Source organism: Helicoverpa armigera, chromosome 27, assembly GCF_030705265.1.
Source record: "Helicoverpa armigera isolate CAAS_96S chromosome 27, ASM3070526v1, whole genome shotgun sequence".
NCBI lineage: Eukaryota > Metazoa > Arthropoda > Insecta > Lepidoptera > Noctuidae > Helicoverpa > Helicoverpa armigera.
The window spans coordinates 2,254,359-2,278,130 of NC_087146.1; the positions used below are offsets into that span (position 1 = coordinate 2,254,359).

The 23,772-nt window shown below is 36.9% G+C and overlaps 2 protein-coding genes across 5 annotated transcripts in view; both read right to left on the reverse strand.

The window, feature by feature from the left end:
* Positions 1-9,609: 9,609 nt before the first annotated feature.
* LOC110373758 (uncharacterized) lies at positions 9,610-16,865 on the reverse strand. Its single transcript, XM_064042152.1, has 9 exons — positions 16,650-16,865; positions 14,223-14,430; positions 13,307-13,637; positions 12,782-12,944; positions 12,224-12,363; positions 11,608-11,746; positions 10,844-11,065; positions 10,211-10,375; positions 9,610-9,750 (listed from the first exon to the last, which is right to left on the reverse strand). The coding sequence occupies exons 1-9, from the start codon at positions 16,764-16,766 to the stop codon at positions 9,625-9,627; spliced, it is 1,611 nt and encodes a 536-aa protein (XP_063898222.1). The 5' UTR covers positions 16,767-16,865; the 3' UTR covers positions 9,610-9,624.
* Positions 16,866-17,856: 991 nt separating this feature from the next.
* The window catches only part of LOC110373784 (cullin-1), a 43,374-nt gene continuing 37,458 nt past the window's right edge, over positions 17,857-23,772 (reverse strand). For all 4 annotated transcript variants that reach the window (XM_049844411.2, XM_064042008.1, XM_064042006.1 and 1 more), the window contains exons 16-21: positions 23,085-23,203; positions 22,230-22,350; positions 21,389-21,489; positions 19,424-19,529; positions 18,575-18,688; positions 17,857-17,983 (exon numbers count right to left, since the gene is read on the reverse strand). In XM_049844411.2, the coding sequence (XP_049700368.1) occupies positions 17,903-17,983; positions 18,575-18,688; positions 19,424-19,529; positions 21,389-21,489; positions 22,230-22,350; positions 23,085-23,203 (642 nt within the window). In that variant the 3' untranslated portion in view covers positions 17,857-17,902. The remainder of the gene's footprint in view (positions 17,984-18,574; positions 18,689-19,423; positions 19,530-21,388; positions 21,490-22,229; positions 22,351-23,084; positions 23,204-23,772) is intronic.

Below are 23,772 nucleotides of genomic sequence, written 5' to 3' on the forward strand. Positions count from 1 at the left end.
TATGTATGTCTCTTCCAGACCTCGGGACTATTAGAGCCCCGGATTTTTGTGAGGCGAACGTGGGGCCGAAGCCAACACGCTGAAGCCCTTTTGAGACAACTTTAATGACTGGCTTTACCCTTACACCCCTTTTTTGGACCCAATCATTTTTTGTAATACCAAAAACCGTTGACAGATGTCTCAAAGAACTCCAAAGTCTAGTTAGTTCACTTGTAACTGATCATTTTAGTCATATATTTGACCTAGAAGAAGGCGCCTGACCTACCAGCATTATGTCATCTCCGATCATTATTCATTTCTCCGTGGTTATGAAGAGAATGGTGATAGATGATGATAAATGTCATCTTCACTTGCATTCGTAACTAATATTATAAGTTGTCAGTTCGTTTGTTACGCTTTCACTGACGAACAGCTGAGCTGGTTATGTGAAAATTGATATGGAAGAGATGAGATAAGTCTCCAGGTTGTATACGATTAGAGATATTCTGGATAGAGGATTTTCAGTGTACCTGTTACCGCCTTTTTATCGTCCCACTGCTGGGAAAAGGCCTCCTCTCACACGGAGAAGGATTAAGCATTCGGGGTACCTTCTTGATAATAAAGTTTTCCGCGGAAAATATAAAGATAAGTGTGTAGAGTTTGTTTGAACGTGCTTTCCTCTGAAACTGACAGTTTTTTTAAAGTGGTTATGTTATTTCCTTATTTTTTTATAGATGTACCTACAAGAGAAAACTCAAAAGATCGAGAGGTGTGGAGACAAAATGGGGAAGCCTTTGCCCAGCAGTGGGACATTTTAGGCTCCGAGGAAAAAATACCTAAGTACACACAATTTTAACATTACGACCTTTACATACAATTTGATGCGTCGCAGTAAGTGAAACCGCGGTACACAACTAGTCTTCAAACACATAAACTTAGAAAGTAAAATGTAATATTTCGCAATTTAACCAGTAATAACTCGGAAGTTAAATCTCTAAGGAGCTCGTTAACTAGATGATAGTAAGGTTAACGGATTAACAGTCAGTTTGCGTGCAGATTAGATGTGAGGAGATTTGGGAATCGTGATAAGATTTCTAAAGTAAATTATGTAATTATGATGGTTATCTACAGTTTAAGAAAAAAACAAGAGAATTTGTTGTTTTGTCGTCTTAAAAAGTTTACTTGTTTACATGAACCCGATAAACTCAATAACTACTGGACTGGTTTGAATAATTCTTTCGGTTATACATTGCCCATCAGGTACCCATGTACCAACGAAGGCTCTATCTAGGCTACTTTTATCTGGACACGCTAAGTACTTCCCACGGCTTGCAGGGAAAAAAACTATTTGTAAAGAAAATTATAAAACGAACTATCTATATCGACTACTTTGAACTTGCTCTAAGTGAAGGTCTAAAATTAAAACCTACTGACCGATAAGTCTAGATACATATGTTAACTAGCGAGAAGGTGCTAATTGTGTCCTAGAAACGCAGATAACACCTATCACCTAAGTTTTCACGGGCCTTTTTAGCATTCAAGATCATGAAGCGTTATTATTAGATATTTATTATATTATTATTTTTTATTAAAGTAAACACGTAATATTTTTCAAAACCCAGTCAATACTGATTGTTAAGTTTTGCTTGTTATTTTATCAAGTTTTCTTTTACCTGTTCTGTCTGTAAAAATATAGTGAAAAAATATTTTTAGAATAACTAACAGAGAGATATGTAAATAGCATATGCTACATTAAAATAAATAAATAATTGATTTATAATTTGTGATTATCACACTTGTCATGAATGAAACGCTACTAAAAAAAATTGTCACGCACGCCAAAATAAAAACAAAATAAATAACTCACCATAAAATAAAATTTACGTAATAGAAAACAAACCTACTTCAATCTATCACAACAATTTAAATTTCGAACGCAGGTCCATTCTTTTAAAAGTGACAGCGTTTATTCTGCAAAGAGTTGTCAGTTTAACTTTTTTTTTGTAACCAAGGAGTTTTTAGTGTTTTTAAGAATTTTATTTAGTTCGAGTTTTTAGTATATAAATTATGATTTATTGCACGTGCAATAGTTTTTAGTTACTCCGCGATACTGTAAATTCTCACGAGAGACAGCCGCGTGGGGTGTTAAACATTTCGCTTTCATTCGTTTGTCAGACATTTGTATGTAAATGTTTCTTTAATTTATAGGCTAATGTCATGTAAGGTTTTATGAGTGGTTTTTAAGTTATGTAATGCGTTATTCTTAGTGAAATAAGGATGTTATTTTAATTTTAGTTTTGACTACAGTAGAGTGTATCTAAGCTCCTTAATATTATTTTATGCTGAAAAGTCTGTGTCTCACAATAAAAGGGCTGAATAAAGTATGAGATAGTTGTGAGGAGAAACATATTCTTGGGCAATTACCTACCTACGGTAAAATATCGTTATAAGGTACCGTGAAATACTTTTAGAAAGAGTTTACACCTAGAAGTTTTAAAAACAATCGTTAAAACTTAATTTTGACACACAATCAACATCAATCACTGCTTTCGCAAAAAATATTCAAATTCACTCATTATAATAAAAATATTGCCTAACCAAACCTCATTAGTTACATAACAACCTCCATGCTTGAAACCAAAACAAATGATTATTAAAAAAAAACAAGACCAGTGCTGCCAACATCAAGAGAGAGTTGAAAGTGGTAGCAAGTTTTACTTTTTTTATTTTTTACTCTTTATTTATTTTACTAACTTAGATACCTAGTTTGACATAGTCTTGAATAACTAGATCTTTTATGTAGAACGAAATTAGCATGTTGGTTGTTAATGAAAAGGCTGGTTTTATAACGGTACTATATGATTTATTTATCACTAGCTTTTTACCCGCGGTTTTTAGCGTCCAGTGGGAATTACAGCCCATACCTACTTGGATAAAATAAAGCGAAAGAATTTTGCTAATCGGTTCAATAGTTTTGGAGCCTTAACCTACAAAGACCTTTCTGTCCGTCTGTCTGTCACCACGCTGTATTTCAAGAACGGTATTAGCTAAATAGTTAAAATGTTCACAGAAGATGTATTTCTGTCGACGCTTTAACAAAAATTACTGAACAATATGATAAAATACCTACATTATTTTAAAAGATAAGGAACTCTTTCTGCGTAAGTCCGTATTTTATTTGCACTTAGCTGGGTTATAAGTATACCTTTGACATTTCACACATTGTTAACGTAATGCAGTCTATAGGTACTTAAACTTGAAACAACTTTAGAACAATAATAAAAACAAAAGACTGCCTTCCTTTCTCTTCACTTTTGTTACATAAGCAGCATTTCTTACTTAATGATACTAATATTAACAAAATTATAGCTTACCGCCCAAGGTAGACATTGACGGCCAAAATTATTGGCAATTTCATCTTAATATCATAGTAATTTAGTGTTGGATATGATTAATGTGATTTTAATCTGTTTATCGCAGTAGAAATCTTAAATAATATAAAAAAATTGAAAGAAACTTTGTTTAATGGGTAAATACTTATATTTTAAATTGTAAGACCCATCAAAAATTATGGATAGGTTTAGGTACATCTTCCTATAGGAATTACTTACTTTACGGCATAGATAAAAAGTAGCCTAAAGCCTTCTTCGACTGGTCTATCTAACACTGAATGCTGAAAAGCTTGTTTGTATGATTGAAAGCGGCAAAAAAATTGCACTATAGGTATAAGTAGGCCATTTATCTAGAAAGGCCTCATGTTTTATCCGTATAAGTAGGTATAGGCTACATTAATTTTTATCTAAAGAGAAGTGGTTCCGCGAGTGAATCCACGAGAAACAGTTAGTATCAGATAGGTACTTATAACAAACTACTGTTTTCTCCAAAGATCTAAGCAAAGACAGTTAAAAATAAACTCGGACTCTAAAACTTACAAATAGCCTTATTACCACAGAAATGGGTTTAAACCATAGATTACATCAAGTCGCTAGGCTTTGAAACGACCATAAATGTTTGATAAAAATCTTATATTTTGTTATCTTTAGAGAAAACAGTCATAAGGTACAAGTAATAGCTAGTTTGTAGTACACTAGTTGTTTCCCGCCGTTTCATTTGAGTCTAGTTGAAATTACTTTAAGTACCCGTCTCGGAGCTTTTAGGGTAGGTACACACAATTATTAAATTATTCAAAATAATAGTATATGGTGATTAATGCTCAATCCTTCTCCGTGTGAGAGGAGGCCGCAGCCCAGCGGTGGGACGATAAAAAGGCTGTAACTATACTTAACTGAAATAGTATATATGAGCTTTTATAAGCAGATAAGCAGGTTTGGAGTTCAAAGTGCAGTATTTATTACATAACAAAAGCTGAATTCACAACCTTGTATCTTCATCTATCTATATGTCAGCCTTTTCTGACAATGTTTGGCTGAAAAGTTTAGCGATAGATATTGTCTCGCGAAATAAAGCTAAAAACATATTTTTCCAAACATTTTATGTCATGGATTTCTGCAAAAAAACGCCGGATTCTATTATTTATCTCTAGCAACCGTTTTCTTTCACCTTGTCTCACAAAAGATATGAATGAAATGCAACAGTATGTAGCTAAGACAAGAATTTTAAGAGGGATTTCTGTATACGTGCAGAATAAACAATGAGATTGCAAGAGGAAGTTTTAACTGGCGCCAGTGAGCCACAGTTCTGTTGAAATCGCATAATTTTGGCATCTGTTCATCCGACTGCCAAGAGAGATTAGGTATATTTTTTAACACTTTTGCTTGTCGTAAATCTTTTTTAACCGACTGTCTAATGTTACGTTTTAAAAATCAGTTTTTCGAAAAGCAAGAAACAGTAGTAGGTAGGTATCTTATAGATATCTATTTATCTTTGGCCATGATCCAAAAATTTGATTAGAATCGTGCTACCACACCTAAATAATTTTGAATGCAATTTTTTTTTTCTCATAAATAACTATATACTAAACGAAAGATATTTTCACAGTATAAAATAATAATATAACCTGCATCTTCAAATTGTGCTATTATCTCTAAAATTATATGGTTTGATATCATGTGATAACTTTCAAAGTAATTTCAGTGTCAACTAGCCGTATAATGGTATAATCGACATCAAAATTATCAAAATTATCACTATTATCATTCGTCATAAAAATCCTTAGACCATTCAACCAACAGGAGGCACCATTGCCTTGCCTTACTTTCTAACAATGGTCCAATCATAGTCGGATGTTGTCAAGCTTAGGCGGTACATAGACCTACAATAATATTTTGCAATATTAGTATAGGTAACAATTAATGTTTTAATTGCTAAAAATCATTGCGCAAAATTCAATATCAAAATACCTACTGTGTACAGTCTACACAGTCAAATTTGGACAATACAGAATATTGCGCATATTTATTTAAGGTCTGGGAGAAGGACACCACCAGCCTTATGCTAATGTAATGTAATTTTTTTCGTAATGATATGATCGAAAATGCATGAGTCAGCTATCACTGTTTGTTGGCACCCAACGCTTGTAAACAGACAGATTGACACACATTTACTCATACAGCTTTGTATTGCAGTTCCAGTAGCTAAGATGATCTAAGATAATAACAGTGAATCGAGATAACGTCACTTGTTACTGCAACGTGTTACGTAACGAAGTTGCGGAGAAAGCAATCGTGACTTTGGCTGTAAAGCCTAGTGCATGCTGGGTTATCCTTGAATTATTCACTGGTAGGTCAGAAGGCAGTCGCTTCTTGTGAAATACTGGTACTCAGCTGCATCCGGTTAGGCTGGAAGCCGACCCCGACATAGTTCATAGGAGCCTGCAGAGGCCTATTTATTTATTTACAAAATTTTGTACACACACACATAATAAAGAAAGAAGACAGAAAAGAAAGAATTTACAAAGGTAATGCTTATTTCTAAAGAAATCTGTTCCAGCATACCTGCCTATTTGAAATAATAACATATGAATGCAATATAGGTACATAGGAATACCCTTATATGTTTACTTTATTTGTTTATACCAGGCCAACGCGTAGAAACTGCTGAACCTATTAGTCTTACTTATCTTTTGCTGTTAGGAAGCTACATAATCTTCGAGTAACATGGTCCTGGTATAAGAAGTCCTGGTATAACTTCCCCCGGGACGCGGGAAAAAGTTACCTACATTATATAAATATAATTTATTTCGGCACCATTATATCTTTGCCTTAGCAAGTTCCACAGTGAGCCGGATGTCACTTTCACCGCCAACCTATGCCGTAACATTACAAAATACACCGCACGCCCAAAACGTGCCAACATAACATACTTTATGTTATAATAACGTAGCATTCATAATAATATCATCATCACATTATCACGAGAAACAAGTCGTGATGGCCTAGTGGGTAAAGGACCAACCTCTCAAGTATGAGTGTGGGTTCGATTCTGGCAGCGAAGAGTATTTTTGAATGGCCTACGCAAATGTTCTGCAGATCTGGTATCGTCGTGTGACAGGTCGTTGAGCTCCCTAAGATATGGTTTGAGCTACACGACGACTGATGCATGCGTGCCGTCTGTTGGGACTGGTCAGCTCCAGCTTGATGTGGCTGTTTCCTCAAAAGGCCATTCCAGACCGCGTACATGGTGACACTCACACATAATTATTTGATTTATAACATGTTTGGACTTCTTTAAAAGAGACTATGACTATGAGTTTGTTTCGGCGTTTCTTCTCAGGGATCAGTCAGTTAGGAAATGCCGACCCCATCGTTCTTAAATTGACGTGTAAAAGTGATATAATGTCCAACTTGCAAAATAAACGATTTCATTTCATTTCAAGTCGTGGTAGCCTAGTGGGTAAAGAACTAACCTCTCAAGTATGAGTGTGGGTTCGATTCTAAGTCAGGCAAGTAACAATGCAACTTACCTTAGTTTGTATGTACTTTCTAAGTAGGTATATCTTGGACACCAATGATTGTTTCGGAGGGCACGATAGACTGTAGGTCCCGTCTATCATTTGAATAGCTTTGGCAGTCGTTACGGGTACCTAGTCAGAAGCCAGTTAGTCTGACAACCAGTCTTACAGAGGTATTGGGTTGCCCGGGTAACTGAGTTGAGGAGATCAGATAGGCAGTCGCTCCATGTGCTACACTGGTACTCAGCTACATCCAGTTAGACTGGAAGCCGACCCCAACATAATTACGAAAAGGCTAGGTAGATTATTAAACGAGAGTTAATTCAAGATCAAGTTGTTCAATCTTGACCTAACCTAAACCAAAATTTATTGACAGTGGAGAGAGTAAAAACTGGTTTCTAAAATTAATGTTTAACGACGGGTTTATGTTAACTAAGGAAAGATAACCCGGTTTGGAAGCTGTGTAATTGTGTTAACTTGTATGTAAATAATAAAGTCGATAGACAATGCCATCTGTTATTTATCAATGGAACTAACGGTATCTTACAAATATTATAATGTTGAAGAGTGTGTTTTGTACTAGTGGGCCAATTTGAAAACTTCTTTCAGTATTATGCAGCCCATGTATTGAGGAAGGCTGTACGGTATTTTGTCCGAGAGTGGGAACTGGAGTTTCCTGGAGACGAAGGTGGAAGCGCTTTAAACAACTTTCTCAGTCTTTCATGTGAACCAAATTTTATTTTAATGACTTCTCTAGTTTTAGTCAAACCACAACAGAAAGACAGGTTTTCGCATTTACTTATAATCATCATCATCATCATCTCAGCCATAAGACGTCCACTGCTGAACATACTTAGGCCTCCCTCTTAGATCTCCACAGATACCTGTTGGAGGCGACCTGCATCCAGCGTCTTCCGGACTTATAATACTGAAGTAAAGTTATTAAAAACAAAATACTCACGTCCCAATTCATCAAAAAACTTCGGTTTCAAAGCACCAGCCTCAAAACTCACTTCATCATCATACTTTTCAGTCACAGGCACCTCAATTTGAGTCACTCTTTCAAACTTTGTCACACTCGTATCACTATTAATGAAATTTTCAAAATCCGACACCGGTATAGCCGATTTAAATTTCAAATTCTTCAATTTACCGTTATCATCCATAACTGTCAAATCTTCATAGTTATTCACCACATCACTGTTTTTTCCGACACTTTTTATGATTTCAGAATTGAATTTATTTTCGTTTAAAAGTTTTTTAATGACCACATTATTATTTTTGTTGATTACATTTTTTGAATCGTGTAAATTTTCATTGACTATGTCTAGATCTATATCACAGATTATTTGACTGAAAACATTGATTAACAATAACACTTTTAAAGCCAACATTTTGTTTATAAAACTACCTAAAATATAAATTAAATTTGGCACTCTGATCTAATATTTTCAATCAATAATTAAGTCGATTGGCACAGAATCGAAAGTGAATTGAGCAGTGCTCTCACAGCGACTGACGAATTTTTTTATCTTCGAAGACAAGTTTAGTGAAATGGTTATATAATATTTTTGTGGTCAAGTGGGCACTCGTGCGCAGTAATTGTTCCTTGTAAGCTCGTTTATGTGTTAATGCTTTTGTACTTTCCTTCTTACAAGTTTATGTAATAACCGGCTTTGCCAATGAGTGTTCCTATGTACCTCTATTTGCATGAATTTTCTTAAAGTACTGCCTGCATCATCATCTGCCTAGCTTTTTCCCAACTATGTTAGGGTCGACTTCCAGTCTCACCGGATGCAGCTGAGTACCAGTGTTTTACAAGAAGCGATTGCCCTATCTGACCCCCTCAACCCAGTTACTCGGGCAACCCAAAACCTTTGTAAGACTGGTTGTCAGTATTTTTTACTTCTGACTACCCGTAACGACTGCCAAATATGTTCAAATGACAGCCAAATTTAGTTAGAGCCTACATAAATTAATGTTCTCGAAATTATGCAGCAGGGTTAACCAATAATTTCATAGCAATCTACATAAAAACTGATTGCTTATTTATCAAGTTAATTCTTAGTGCTAACAACACAGAAATCTTAATAATACCTACCTAAGTAATTGGATTAACTGTTTATATGTGTGGAGGCTTGTAAATAGCTATTTGATAATACCATAGTTATATATCATTCTTTTCTTTTGTTAGTCTGTAAGCCTTCTGTAAAATGTAATAAATAAATAAAATAACTGTGGTCAACAGCTTTCCCCATATCCATCTCAAACGTTTCAGCAGTTTTACTGAGAAAATACCACAAAAAACAAGTCAAAGGTTTTCATAAACTTTTATTCTTTAAATTACTTATTTCAGAAAAAAAAAATTAAAGTAAAAATTTATAAACTTACTATAGTAGGTTCTAAATTTTTTTACATTCCAGTTTTCATTTATTTACCAATGTAATACTAGTCTTAAACTATAGTTTGCTATACTTTACTATAGCTTACTGCAGCTCACTATAACATAGCTTGCAATAGCTTACCATAGCTTAAAATAGTCTACTATAGCTTACAATAGCTCACTAAAGCTTACTATAGCTTCCTATAGCTTCCTATAGCTTACTATAGCTTACAGTAGTTTACTATAGCTTACAGTAGTTTACTATAGTTTACTATAGCTCACTTTAGCTTACTATAGCTCACTATAGCTTCGTATAGCTTACTATAGCTTACTTTGTCTTAGTATAGCTATACTATAGTTTACTCTTAGCAGTCTTCAACAGTTTTCTCAAGTCTTTGCGTAATATCTTCCCGCTGGGTGACTTCGGTATCTGAGCCACGAACCGAACTCCACCTCGAAGATGTTTGGGATTTGATAGCTGAGAAGGAAAAAAAAACTATTATATGTATTTATATAACTGGCATGTAGTAGCCTTTATGTTACTCTTGTATGAGCTGTATTAATGCTATTTTTCATCTATTTATTTTCAGCAGTTTTAGTGTGAAAACCGAACAAATAATACTTTCATTTATACAAACTTCTGCATTTATACCTCTTATTTCGTGTAATTAGGTGTCAAATCTCACTGTGTGAAGTAACACAGTACATGACTTACATATTTTATTTGAAAAAAAAAAATGTTTTTTTAACACTAGCTATTCCCCACTACTTCCCGTTCCCGGATTTAAACTATTTTCTTTCCCAGGCTCTAAACTAATTATATATTTTTCGATATTTCATTTCAATCGGTTCAGTATTTTGGTCTGAACGTGACACAAGACACAAGGAGAGTATCTTTCGCGTGTAGAATTTATCTAACTTCACCACATAATACTGACCCTCTCAGCCACAAATTTCTTGACATCATCCTCAGTAACTCCCGGTTGAGCCACCACGAAGGCCAGAGGCACCTCCCCAGCCGACTTATCTTCAATGCCTATGACTGCTGCATCTTTTATACCTTCGTGCTGTAGGAGAACTGCTTCTAATTCTGCTGGGGGTACCTTGAAGAAGCGAAGTTTATCAAGTTCGTCAGTTATGATATGCCTTGGGGCTTGGTAAATATGGATTATAATTTTACAGGAAATGGTTGTTTATTCTTTCCTTAGCTAAAAATTATTTCAACAACAACATTATTTCAGCAACAGGTGTAATATAAATTAAGTCTAAGTAAAAAAACGCGTTTACTAAAAATATCACCGTGAAAGTAGAAGTGTTCGTGCACCTTTGGTTGAAACATGAAAGTATACCCGGACAGAAAAAAGCCTCTGAACCCGGGAAAAGAGTGGCTAAACAACAGTGAAATAAGCATTTCAAATTCTTTAAGCTTTTAAGCTTCAGTTTTTTTTTCAGAAAAAATATCCAAGATTTTAATATACCTACAAACTACTCAACTTAATACTAAGCTGAGTAGTTTGTATTTTTTAAATAACTTGTTTTGCTTAAATAACAAAACAATAAAAAATCCTCACCTGATACCCCTTATACTTAATAAGCTCTTTAAGCCTATCGACCACGAAGAAGTACCCGTCATCATCATAATACCCAATATCACCAGTCTTGTAAAACCCCTCGTCATCCAAGTCGGTACCCTTACTCTTGCCGACGTAGCCTTTCATGAGCAACCCACCCTTGGCACATATTTCTCCGGTCTGGTTTGGTCCTAGAGGCTTTCTTGTTTCTATGTCTACTACCTGAAGGAAAGTATGTGCTATAAAAATTATTTATACTCAAAGAAAGGAAAGATTACTTATGTACATTAATGAAAAATCAAAAGGCGAAAAATCATATATTCTGTTTTTCATTTGCAATAATCGTAAATTCAGTAACACGTAATTTTGCTGAAATTAAGATTAAAAATGTAGATCCAATGTATTATGACCAAATACCTTTAAGGTACTTTTTGAATGCTACTTAGCTGCCGACTGCAACTGACAACCGTACATGCCGCAATTACCTACATGAAATCGGCCGCAGCTGCACAACTGGTTTGTATGATGTATTTACGGGAAACCGTTTTGGATTGAAACGACACCAAAATAATAACATACACCTAAGCTTGCATGATTAAAGCTTATCATATGCAGGTTTAATTTTTCAAGCGTAGCTTAATATTATGCAGATGCCCTCAACTATCGACCGATTTCATGCAGTCGCTACAAGTGCGGTCAGCATCTAGCATACAAAGCACCTTTAAAAACGATAGAAAAAATACCAAAAACTCCAAAGAACAAACCTTTATCACAGTATTAGGGGACACAGTTCCAACGCTGCCCAGCTTGTGGACGTTAGGGTCGCGCACGCTGAACCTCAGCACTGCCAGCGTCAGCTCAGTGGACCCGTAGCCTTGGTATATTCCTTGTAAGTTGGGGAATCTGGAAGACAAGTATATAGACCTTGAGCAATCGTTAAATAGTCACCAGTGTCAGAAAACGATGATGATGATATCCTCCTAGCCGATTTATCTACGGCTAGCTACGGCGGCTGGTCTTATGTAAGAGGATTAGCAAACTGCGCAGGACATATTATAGTGCACGAGTGCGCAGACACAGGTGCACTAACTGTTCCTTCAGTCTCATAGCGCAATGAGACGGTAACCCGACACCACCGGAGAAAGATCGCAAGCAGGACTGACATTTTCGTGCTCTCCGATGCACGGGTGTATCAATCACCATCCTCCAGGCTCCGGGCTGCTTTGTGTAAGTTTCTAAAACCCACAAAGCTATTTCGGCCCGACCGGGAATCGTACTCGAAACCTCAGGTTCGGCAGTCCGGCATGATGACCATGGCGCCATCCTGGTCGTCTCGTTTAGATTAAAAGGCTAGGCACACGGAAAGTATACTGAACTTACTTCTCATGAACAGCTTTGATAGTATCCTTGTGCAATGGAGCTGCGCCTGAGTAGATCATCTTGACGGAGCTCAGATCATACTGAGTCTCCTTCTTGGTCACTGCCACTAAGACTGGTGGAACCACTGTCAGTTGCACTGCCTGGAATTAAGGATAGAAAAATCTATACTAATGTTATTAAGCTGAAGAGTTTGTTTTTTGCTTGAACGCACTAATCTCAGGAAGAGAGAAAGAAAGGAAGGTCCAATTTCAATGAAAAATTCTTTCAGTGTTAGATAGCTCATTTATCGAGGAAGGCTATAGGTATGCTACTTCTTATCCGGTTTCGTGCAGAGGTTCCCATGGAATACGGACGAAACCGCTGGCAAAAGCTAGTATAAAGATATATGTTTTACTAGGATTATGTAATAGACATATTGGTAAAGCTCTGGAATTTCGGTTATCCTCTGGAATTCTACGTTCATTAACTTTGTTTCGCAGAGGTTTCTCACACCGAATAGAATAATTTATAAGCCCCTAAATAGAGTAATAATAATTTAAAAGAGGATTGTTTCCTTACCCGATACTTCTCAATAGTCTTCAAATACAAGTCGACTTCGAACTTGGGAAGGTAGACCCCCGTTCTTCCCGTGATGAAGGCAGTCAGCGTCCCCACCAGCCCCATCACATGGTACCATGGGGTTATGGTGACAGTCATAGAGTTGGGGTCGTGTGATGCTGGCCTGCAGGTAAGAATTAATATTTTATTTAGATAACAGAATCATAGAGGAGTTAGTCGCTAAGCAGGTAATAGTTTTACGGATAAATGTTGACAGAAAATTACTTTTTAGGGGATTTAAATAAAATAAACTACATACAAACAACCAAATTGAGAACCTCCTCCCTTTTCGGGAAAAATAGCACCAATTTTGGTTTATGTTTGGGATCTTGGGCGCAGTTCTCGATTCCAGGGAAACTATTTACTGAACTATTGAATATATTGTTACTATATATTGTTTAAAAATGTTTTTGAGTGCTTTTATATATGAATAATTCACAAATATAATTATTTATATCGAAAAATAATAAAACTTTCAAAACTTACAAACAACAAGCAGTGATAACATTCAAATGTGTGGTCATCACTCCTTTCGGCAAGCCAGTGGTTCCCGAAGAGTACATGATGAAAAGCGTATCAGTCTGACCCTGGACTTCCACGGAATGAAACTGTCCATATTCTACGTTCTTCACAAAACCGTTACTTTCAAAAACCAAGTCGTTGTACATTGTGAAGCCATTTTGTTTTTCGGCGCCAAAAAGTATGATGTCCTTAACGAAGTTGAGGGATTTTAAGGTTTTCGAGTGGTTCTTGTACATAAGTGGAGAACAGATGATGTATTTTGGTTTTGATATGTTTGTTACGTGAATTATTTCGCCTGGAACAGAATATAAATTTTATAAGATTTTGTACATGAAGGAGAAGATCTTGGCTAAGTAAACCGTACGAGTCTATATATCATAAGGTCTATATATCATAAGATTAAGCGAAGCTTGGCACGGTCGGTCCATAGACCATCTGTTTCATAAGTTCCTCCGAGTTTCTGGAGGCACGTTAAATTGCTGGGTAGTCAGAAGCCAGAAAGTCTGATAACAAACCAGACTTATTAATGCGAACGATGTTGCCTGGGTAACTGGGCTGAGGTCAAATTAACAGTCGCTCCATATGGCACACATTATATAATTCCCTTATGTGGTCCGTTGTATACTTTCTTATGTAGTCCTGTATATACTTCCCGTGCATCGCAGAGCACACAGATGTCGTTCCTCCTGATCTCTCCCTGGACTTATCGGATTGTCGTCCCATCGGACTACGAAAGTGAAGAAAAGTAGTGAGTGCACTTGTGTCTGCGCAAATGGTTGTGCACTATAATATATCCTGCCCAGCTGGCTGATCCCCTTATCCTGAGCCTTAGTCCTGAGCAGCCGTGTATGACAGTCAGCTATAACGCCATTTATATTACCTTTTACATATCCAGTGCTAATAGTAGTTAAAACAGCCCCAGAGCAAGCTACTCCGATGACAGCTCCCCAGAACTCTTGTCTATTCTCTGACAATAGTCCAATGGTGTCTCCTTTTCTGACTCCCATACGATTGAGCGAGACTGCAAAGTTCATTGATTGCTGGATTATATCTGAGTAAGTTAGGCGTTCGTCTGTAGCTCCATTTATCTGAAAAGTAAAAGTAAAAAAATTCTGAGTCTTGACTTTTGTTTATTAAATACATCTTTGGCAGTCGTGGTAGTCTAGTGTGTAAAGAACCAACCTCTCAAGTATTATGAGTGTTGGTTCCTTTTCCAAGTCTAAAATGCAAATTTTCAAAGTTTGTATGTACTTTCTGAGTATACATATCTTGGACACCATGGCTGATCAAAGGGTGAAGGAAAACATATCAAGGAAACCTGGACTATATAGTCTGAAATCACCAACCCGCATTGAGCAAGCGTGGTGATTAATGCTCAATCCTTCTCCGTGTGAGAGGAGGCCTGTGCCCAGCAGTGGGAAGATAAACTGGATGCAAATTATATCTCAAGTAGGAAAATCCAAATTGCAGTGCAGCACAGCAAAAGTCAAGGTTTACCAGATATTCTGAAAACTTAATATCTTTCTCTTGATTTATAACTAAAGAAACAATTTGATAATGACTGTTATCAGATAATTTAATGTTTACGAACATTCTTATCAGTCATGTGTGGTGTAAATAGTTATTGTTACCTAATAGTGAATTAATGCTACTTATCTTTATTATGAAGGCGTTTCTAATTCATTTTTATGGGAAATCATCAAGTGACCAGTCTTACAAAGGGGTATTGGGTGCCCGGGTCACTGGGTTGAGGAGGTCAGATAGGCATTCGCTACTTGTAAAACTCTGGTACTCAGCTGAATCCGGTTAGACAGAAAGCCAACCCCAAAATAGTTGGGAAAATGATCGGGAGATGATGCTGATCAAGTGACCCACCACTGTGGGTGCAGCGTGAGGGTGTCAGACTCTTACTGACTAAAACCCATCATGTTCCTTTTAGAGCCCTTTATGTACCAGGGCAGCGGTAACTCTTTCGTGTAATCCCGCAGCACCGGCAGGCCCTGGCCCTTGTTAGCCCCGCTGGGAACTTCAAGTCGCCTGATAGATTGTTTGGGCTCATAAATCAGTATGACGATGAATGGTAGTACGCACATAACTAAGATCAGGTATTTAGCTGTATCAGACCGACTGAAAACTTTGATAAGAATTAAGATTTTCCTTTAAAAAAAAATCCAAACATCAGGTCAACTGTCGATCGACTGTTTGTTTAGTGTGCATTGTGTGGGTATTCTTACAACCGATGTTTTTTTTTACTTGCATGTTAAGCAACAAATTGACCCAGAGGATGGGTGACTGGCTATCTATGTCATAAGTCGAGTTCCTCCGTGTTTCGGAAGGCACGTTAAATTGTGGGTTGTCATTTGTGCATGTTTGGCAGTCTTGCCAGTTTTTTGCATTCTCTTTATTAATATTCTTCATTTTTTTCAGTAGGTAAGTACTTAGGTACTGTTCCCTGCAGTGTCACCCGTGCGTGTAACAGGGGAACATGTTCCCTTACTCGGACAAAATATAGCCTGTTAGTCGGGGATAGAGTAGTTTCCCAACAGTGAAATATCTTTTTTAAACCGGTCTAGTGGTTTCGGAACCTTTGGATTACAAGTACCTACCTAAACAAAAAAGAAATATCTCATCTTTATTATATTATTAAATAGCCATAGATTATCGCAAACTCTTATAACGATTTATACTTTTCCTTAAGTTATATAAATGACTTAAGGAAAATAAAGATAAATTGCAGTTTTAGATTACTTTGGTGTTGTGCACTGAATTTGGAATCTAGATACATTAAATTACATACATTTAAATTACCTACTCAAAATAATATTTATATTAGGTACGCTACAACTGCTACAAGAGATAAATATTACCTTAGTTCACTTGCATGAAATACTAAATTAATCTTATGTTATCAGTGTTAAACTATTTACCTCAACATGAAACTTAAACATATAGGCTAGGTAGTAGGCATCATAGAACTATTTACGAGTCATGATTTATTTACCCAACACACATAAACAATAGAAATTAAAATCTATCCTAGTAAAAAATCTAAAACTAAAATGCGTCAAAAATTCGTCCCCATCGCTGTCGACTGGGAGCGTGCCCAAGAGGCTGGCAGCATTACCTCGTTGGATGGCCATGCTGATCCTTTGTCCGAGGTAATAGCCAGCCTTTTGATCACGAGAAGTGTCAAGTTACGAGTTAGTACGCATTATATTATGAAGTTTTTCTATAATCAGCCTAGAAAGGAACTAGCTGTCACGGCTATTAACGAATACTTACTTAGATATAAACAATTTTAACTTACCATAGCAATTTTCTGTCTATGCGTCCACATTTGTTCCAAAATATAGTCTCCAAAGTTGATATTCGCCGGCACCACGACATTACGGGGTCCGTACACATAATTTGGGTTTCTTAACATTATATTATTTTACGTAAATATAAATAAAATTGTTTTGTACGCGCGCGCGCAACTGATACTCGGGCCAAACTGACACTTCGCGATAACAAGATAAGTAGGTATATGAAACTGTTTTGTAATTAAGTACCTCTATATGTTGCGTAGTTCAAAGTACGTATGTACAGTCAACTTCAGGTCAGTGGTAACAGTTTTATAGGAAAATCGTACTTATCACTATTGATTTAAGGTGCATGACAGTTACCACTGATGTGCAGTTTACTGTACCTATGCGATGTTATATACGGGTGTACAAATGTGCATAATATGTTTCTTCTGCAAACATTGGTTTGTAAATGTACTTACAGCAGTATTTTGTACTTAGGTAATCATAGGTACCTACATAAATCAAATCACCAATAAATAATACAAATAAGAAACATTAATTTTAAATGGCGATAAAATCAATTTACCGTGACCAATGGTTTCGATTCCTTCATTTTAATTCCTAGATACTTATTTCTCTAGCTAGCTAGAGGGAGCGATTTTTTTGTTAAGAATTATATTCATCAATGCCATAAAACGTTAAGGAGGTCTAGTGGGTAAAGAACTTAGGTACCACTCAAGTATTAGGTAGTGGGTCAGCGGGGCCGAGCAGGGCCAAGGCCTACCGGGGCTGCGGGATTGTTCGCGCGAGTTACCGCGGCCCTGGCGACGTTTTTTAGTCAATAAGAGTCTTACACTCCCTTACCACTGCTAACCCACAGCGGGAGGGGTCATTTGATGATTTTTGACGTCGTTAAAAAAAGCATTAAGGTATGGGTTCGATTCCAGGTCGGGCAAGTACCAAATGCAACTTTCCTTAGATTGTATGTACCTTCTAAGTATATCTTGGCATTCTTAACATCTTTGGCAGTCGTTAGGGGTAGTCAGAAGCCAGTCTTACCAGATAGGCAGTCGCTCCATATGACATACTGATACTAAGTTACTATTTAGACTGGAAGCCGACTCCTTGATGACTGGAACTCTTGAAACGCGGAGACAGCAGGTTGAGCAATTCCTTTTTATTTACTAATGTACATTGGGGTAGGGTAATAAAATGAAAGGTCACATATATTACATAATATTGTTTATATATCATTTATTACATAGTAGCGGCATCACGCGAGGTAGCTGTACGTGTCCTTCTCGCCCTCCGTGCGCTCCAAGTACTCCTTCTCGATTAGTATGTCGATGCATTTCTGCGAAATAAACGAAACACATTATTAATGCAAGCCTTGGTGGTTTACTGCGGATTTCAATAACCTATCTATCTATCTATGTTTTGTTATAAGAGACTGAATTTTACATAAAATATCAGCATAACCTTGATTATTTTAAAACCTAACTTTGATAATTACAAAAAAAAAACTCATGTAAGTGAATGTGTAAGTTGTCTTGAAAAAATAAAGTTATTTATCTCCAATCGCAAATTAAGAGATAGATAGGTAATAGAAATCCACGCTTAGTGGTAGAGCACCAGCCTCTCAAGTGTAGTGTGCGGGTTGATTTCCAGGTTAGGGAAAGTACCAAATGGTTTTATAAACTTTGCAAGGACTGAGTAAAAGCGAAGGAAAACATCTTGAAAAAACTGACTATAAAGTTAATTTGGCAGGTCCTGACATTAGAAGTCTTTACAGGTAGTCAAAAGCCAGAAAGTCTGACAATCAGATTTACCAACCGCCTGATAGCTTGGTTGACGAGATCAGATAGGCAGTAGCTTCATATGGCACACTGTATAAGCTGGAAACCGACCCCAACATACTAAGGAAACGGCTAGTCAGATAGTTTACCTTGATGACTGGAACTCTGGGCTTGAAACGCGAAGACAGCTGGTTGAGTACTTCCACGACTAAGTGCTGGTGTTTGAGAGTTTTGCGGGTCTTCATTATCCTCACTATGGCGGCCTGAAACAAACATTATTTGGTTAGTAACTACTCCTCGCACTCTGGACAAAAGGACAGTAAGCCTTCCTCGAGAAATGGACTATCTAACATTGGAATAATTTTTCAAATCGGCCTAGTATTTCCTAAGAGACAGTCTTCAAACAAATAAACACTTCTGCTTTATAATATTAATATAGATAATATAGACTAGCTGTTTTCAGTACCCGGATAAAATATTACCCAAATTATGCGTAGAGAGAGTAGGTTTCGATTTCTTCTTCAATTTCTTAATTTCATATTTATAGTATTTAACCTTTTCACCGCCACGCCATATCGGTATTCCTATGCCCTGTACGCCAAGCCCGAAAATCTTAATTAAATATCTACTAAAAAATACATAAAAGTAATGATTTAATAGGTTTATTTTGTATTTTTCTGCGACCTGTTTTTTGTCGAGTATAGCCGTCGTTGGCGCACAGGGCACGCTTGCTCATGTCGGCTATAGCCGACATTGGCGTTCAAAAGGTTAAAATAAAATAAATATTTTTTTTTACAAACAGACTTAGTTCAACATGTACAAATGAAAATAGCATTGCTTATTACAGTCTGGAAAAGGCTCAATTTGAGGCTTTCATATTATGGTAGTATAACCTATTTTATTCAGATTGTAGCTTTACAACAGTGAAAATATTTTTTAAATCAGTTCAATCTTTTAGGTAACAAACAAACAATCAAATGTTTCCTCTTGATAAGTACCTGTATGAGCATCTTCCTGTCCTCCTCAATATGTTTGTGCGTGGCTTCCTGTTCCACCTTCAGCTCGGTCTTCAGCGGGATGTTGATGTTCACGCGCAGCTTTTTGCTGACAAACAGAAATAAGCATTTAATACAGAATTATATCATTCTGATAAGTTTGTATAGTTGAAAGGAAGAAATGAAACTCTTAAGAAGCATATTGATATTGACGTCAACGAATGTTTCAATCTCGCTTCTTTACTTCAACAGACACTCGTAAAGGTGCGTCCACATCTGGCGAATGTGCCGCGAATGTGCAGCTCGCGAGCCGATTGCAACCCGCCCGCGCGCTGCTCGCGCGTGTCAGATTATGGTATATTTCTTGATTTTAACTATCTTTGTAAACGAACTTTAAATGTCAAATATTGAATATTTTTACTGTCTCTGTAAACGCACATGAAAACGAGGGTACCTTTATGTAATTGTTTTATGTTCATTAAATTTTATATCTAAAATCTTACATGTTTAATGATAAAATAAATATTAAAATTATCGTTATAAGTTTTAAATAACATTTGGTGTGTTTAAATTAGTTTATTTCAATTGTGAATTTAGTTATTTGTGTATAAAGCTTACTTGTCTGTGATTGGTCAATTGTGGCGGGATAGTATGACTGTTCGAAATTATGTTTTAAAATAGTCATGGCACTTTTCTGGTGGACGTTGAGGTGTAGACAACACACGAAAGTTAAGTATTCTTCCTGATTTATACTTTCTTACTATGATGTGATTATTGTGATTTTTATTGTAATTGTAGTTTATATGTATTATTGTGCTGATGTTTAAAATGTATAGTAATCTATCGTTTTATACATGTCTATAAGATATATTTATTCTCTACTTGTGTAGTTACCTTGGGTACCGTATGGAATTATTTCTTTATGATTTATATGATTTATGTTCCAATAGTTTATAACCATACAGACAGAATTGTGTTGCTGGGGAGTTTGTTCCACCACTTCTTCTTCCCAGCAAAAACACATAGGAAGTGGTGAAGGGTGGGCGTTTTGGGGGCTGTCTATTGTAAAATCCTGACGTTCTAAAAGTGCTGTTTTGCGGCCAAGTTTGAATAAATGATTTTTCATTTCGATTTGATTTTGATCATAGAAAATGTTTTATTTATTTTTTTATACCTTTATGTTTATTCATTGCTTCCTACACTTATTCTTGGGATTTCAATAAATAAATAATACATTAAATTGCTCTAAATTGTATCAAAATCTAACACGCGCGACCTAAGCGCCGCACGCGATCAGCGCGCAGGCGGCGCGCGATTGAGGGCGATTGAATCTGATTGATTGGCGATTTTATTTTGGAAATAATGGACAGGTTCCATAGAAGGCGTCCCCCCAACACCCGCATTTTGTCGCGTTACTTTCTAGATTATTCGTTATGACATTTGGTCCCCATGATGATGCCTAAAAGAAATTCTGTGAAGCGACGAAATTAAACTGAAATATTGATCGACAACTTCAAGCACCTTTCTGGTAGAGTTTTTTACATACTACGTATTTTAGTACTTAACTACCGTTTAGCGTTTTAAATACATTTTAATATGAACAAAAGAAGACATCTGAAGGCTTGCGGTATTGACCCTAATGATTGGGAGAGGCTTGCTTCAAATAGGTCATCTTGGCGCAAAAACATCTACCAAAATGTCAAGCTATTCGAAGCAAAAAGACTCGAGGCTTTAGACGAAAAGCGCCAATTACAAAAAGAGAGACCTAAGCCTTCGTACACCTACACTCTCAATGCTGCGGGTCAGTTGTACTGCAGCGCTTGCGACCGAGTCTTCAAATCAAAGCTCGGTTTAGCCAGTCACATCAGGGCTCACGCTAGGAGGTGAATTTGCCATGGGTCGCCGTTATCGAAATCGATAAGGAAGACTATATATATATATAATATGAACAAAGGTTTCAATACTTACTTCTTATAACCTACGTATAGATCGACGACGGACGACTCGGTGAGTTCCGACTCGTCGTCCTGACAAACCAACAGCTTGGCTTTCAACAGGATTTGTAGCACCTGTGAATAATAATATGTTATGTAAAAACAATAGCTGGTATAAAAACATAGGAAATATAAAAATATCAAGTATGTAGTAATAAACACAAGAAAAACATACTTTTCTAAATGTACAGTCAAAGTTCATTACAAAACCTTTCTAAGATGTCTAAGCATGGCTATGATAAGATACTTCATCATGGAATGCCCATGGCTATCTTCCGGCTCCATCATCAGATCAGTTCGACAGTACCATATTATTGTATAGTCAGTAGACTACATATAGCTGCCTATTTTTAGACGCTACGATCCTGGGTTGAGGTCAGATAGGCAGTCGCTCCTTGTAAACACTGGTACTCAGCAGCATAAGGTTAGACTGGAAGCCGACCCCACCAGGGTTGGGAAAAGGCTTCACAGAAGAAAAACAATAACCACGAGCCATATTTACATGATAATTAGATTTTTTTTAAATGCTATATTCACTGACGTCACGAGGGAAGTACTTTCCGCAGATGGATAGAAAATATAAATAATAATAAATCTTTATTTCTCAAGCAACAAGACTCAAAAATAGCAATGAGGTACTTAGCTTTGCCGTGGAAAGGTGAAAAATAAACTTTCACATAATATTACTAGATATGTACATTAAAAACTGGCCTATGATTAATGGGCTCTGCTATGAAGCACTGAACCATTTTCCCGAGATTAGCGTGAAAACAAATCTTTATGTAAAGATATAAAATATAATTGTATAAGTATACCTGTATAAGAAAGTCTCCCTTGATCCCGGTGTGCTGCTCGAGCTGACTGACCGTCCACGAGGTGTTGTCGTTGTACTGTAGCAGCACCGCCATTTGAAACGTGCTCGCTTGCAATGTGTATCTGCAATTATAAGTATAATAACAATAATTAATTGATATAAACAATACTCCTTGAGTAGGTACTTGGTCGTAGGTACTACAATCTTGATAAAATCAATACAAATATAATTTTAAATTACAAATTATATAAATACAAATAATAATACAATACAATAAATTACAAATCAATACAATTATTATTTAATTGATTACATAATGATAATAAGTCGTAGTGGCCTAGTGCCTAAAGAACCAACCTCTTAAGTGAGTGTGTGGGTTCGATTCTTAGTCAAGCAAGTACCAATACAACTTTTCTAAGTATATGTACTTTCTATGTATATCTTAGACACCAATATTTTGATTCTGAGAGCAAATCAAACTGTAGATCCCCGCTGGCATTTAACATGCTTAGCAGTCGTTACGGGTAGTCAGAAGCCAGTTTATGATAGCCATACTTACTGCGGCTAATCATGTTGCCCGAGTAACTGGTCTGAGGAGATCAGACAAGCAGTCGCTCCTTGTGGCACACTGGTACTCAGCTGCATCAAGTTAGACTGGAAGCCGACCCCAACATAGTTGGGAAAAGGCTCGGGAGATGATTTGAGTATTGGTTGTTGAGATGGCAGCAATAGTGCATCATAATAATATGTAAAAAATTCAACTGTTAGATGGATGGATAAACCGGACAGATTGGCAGCAATGCCTCAGTAATAAGGTCCCGTTTGACCCCCAAATATTATATGGTAAATAAAGTACCTGTTCTTAAAGCAGTTGGTGACGAGTTCCCCCTTGCTCATGTTGTAGAGCCAGTTGAGCTTGCGGCCCGAGTGCTGCGACGAGTAGAACGTCGTGAACCTGTGCACTGATCGCTCCAACTGGAAATATATTTAAATATAACATTAGCATATTATAAAAATAATTATTAAGAACTTTTAAATAGTTACGTCATATGAAAAAAAGTGCGGTTCCCACCTTCTTCCTCTCAAATCTCATCTTTAAAGGATCGAGAGTTTTCCCTGATTCGGAAGGCAAGATAAAATGGTGGGTCCAGACTGTCATTGAACATCTTTGGCAGTCGTTACGGGTATTCAGAAGCCAGTAAGTCTGACAACCAGTCTCACCAAGTGATATTGGGCTGTTCGCCACTGTCCGGGTAACTGGGTTAATAAGGTCAGATTTTCAGGATATTTTAATTATTTTGATATGGAAGTGGATGTGGAGCTGTTCCTCAGTGTTCCACGTGCGGATACGGCTATGTACTCACTTCAGTGGGCAGCTGGAAGCACGAGGACTGCTGGAAGGGCCAGGAGCCGGACGATAGCACCTGGATGCTGAAGTGGATGTGGAGCTGTTCCTCAGTGTTCCACGTGCGGATACGGCTATGTACTCACTTCAGTGGGCAGCTGGAAGCACGAGGACTGCTGGAAGGGCCAGGAGCCGGACG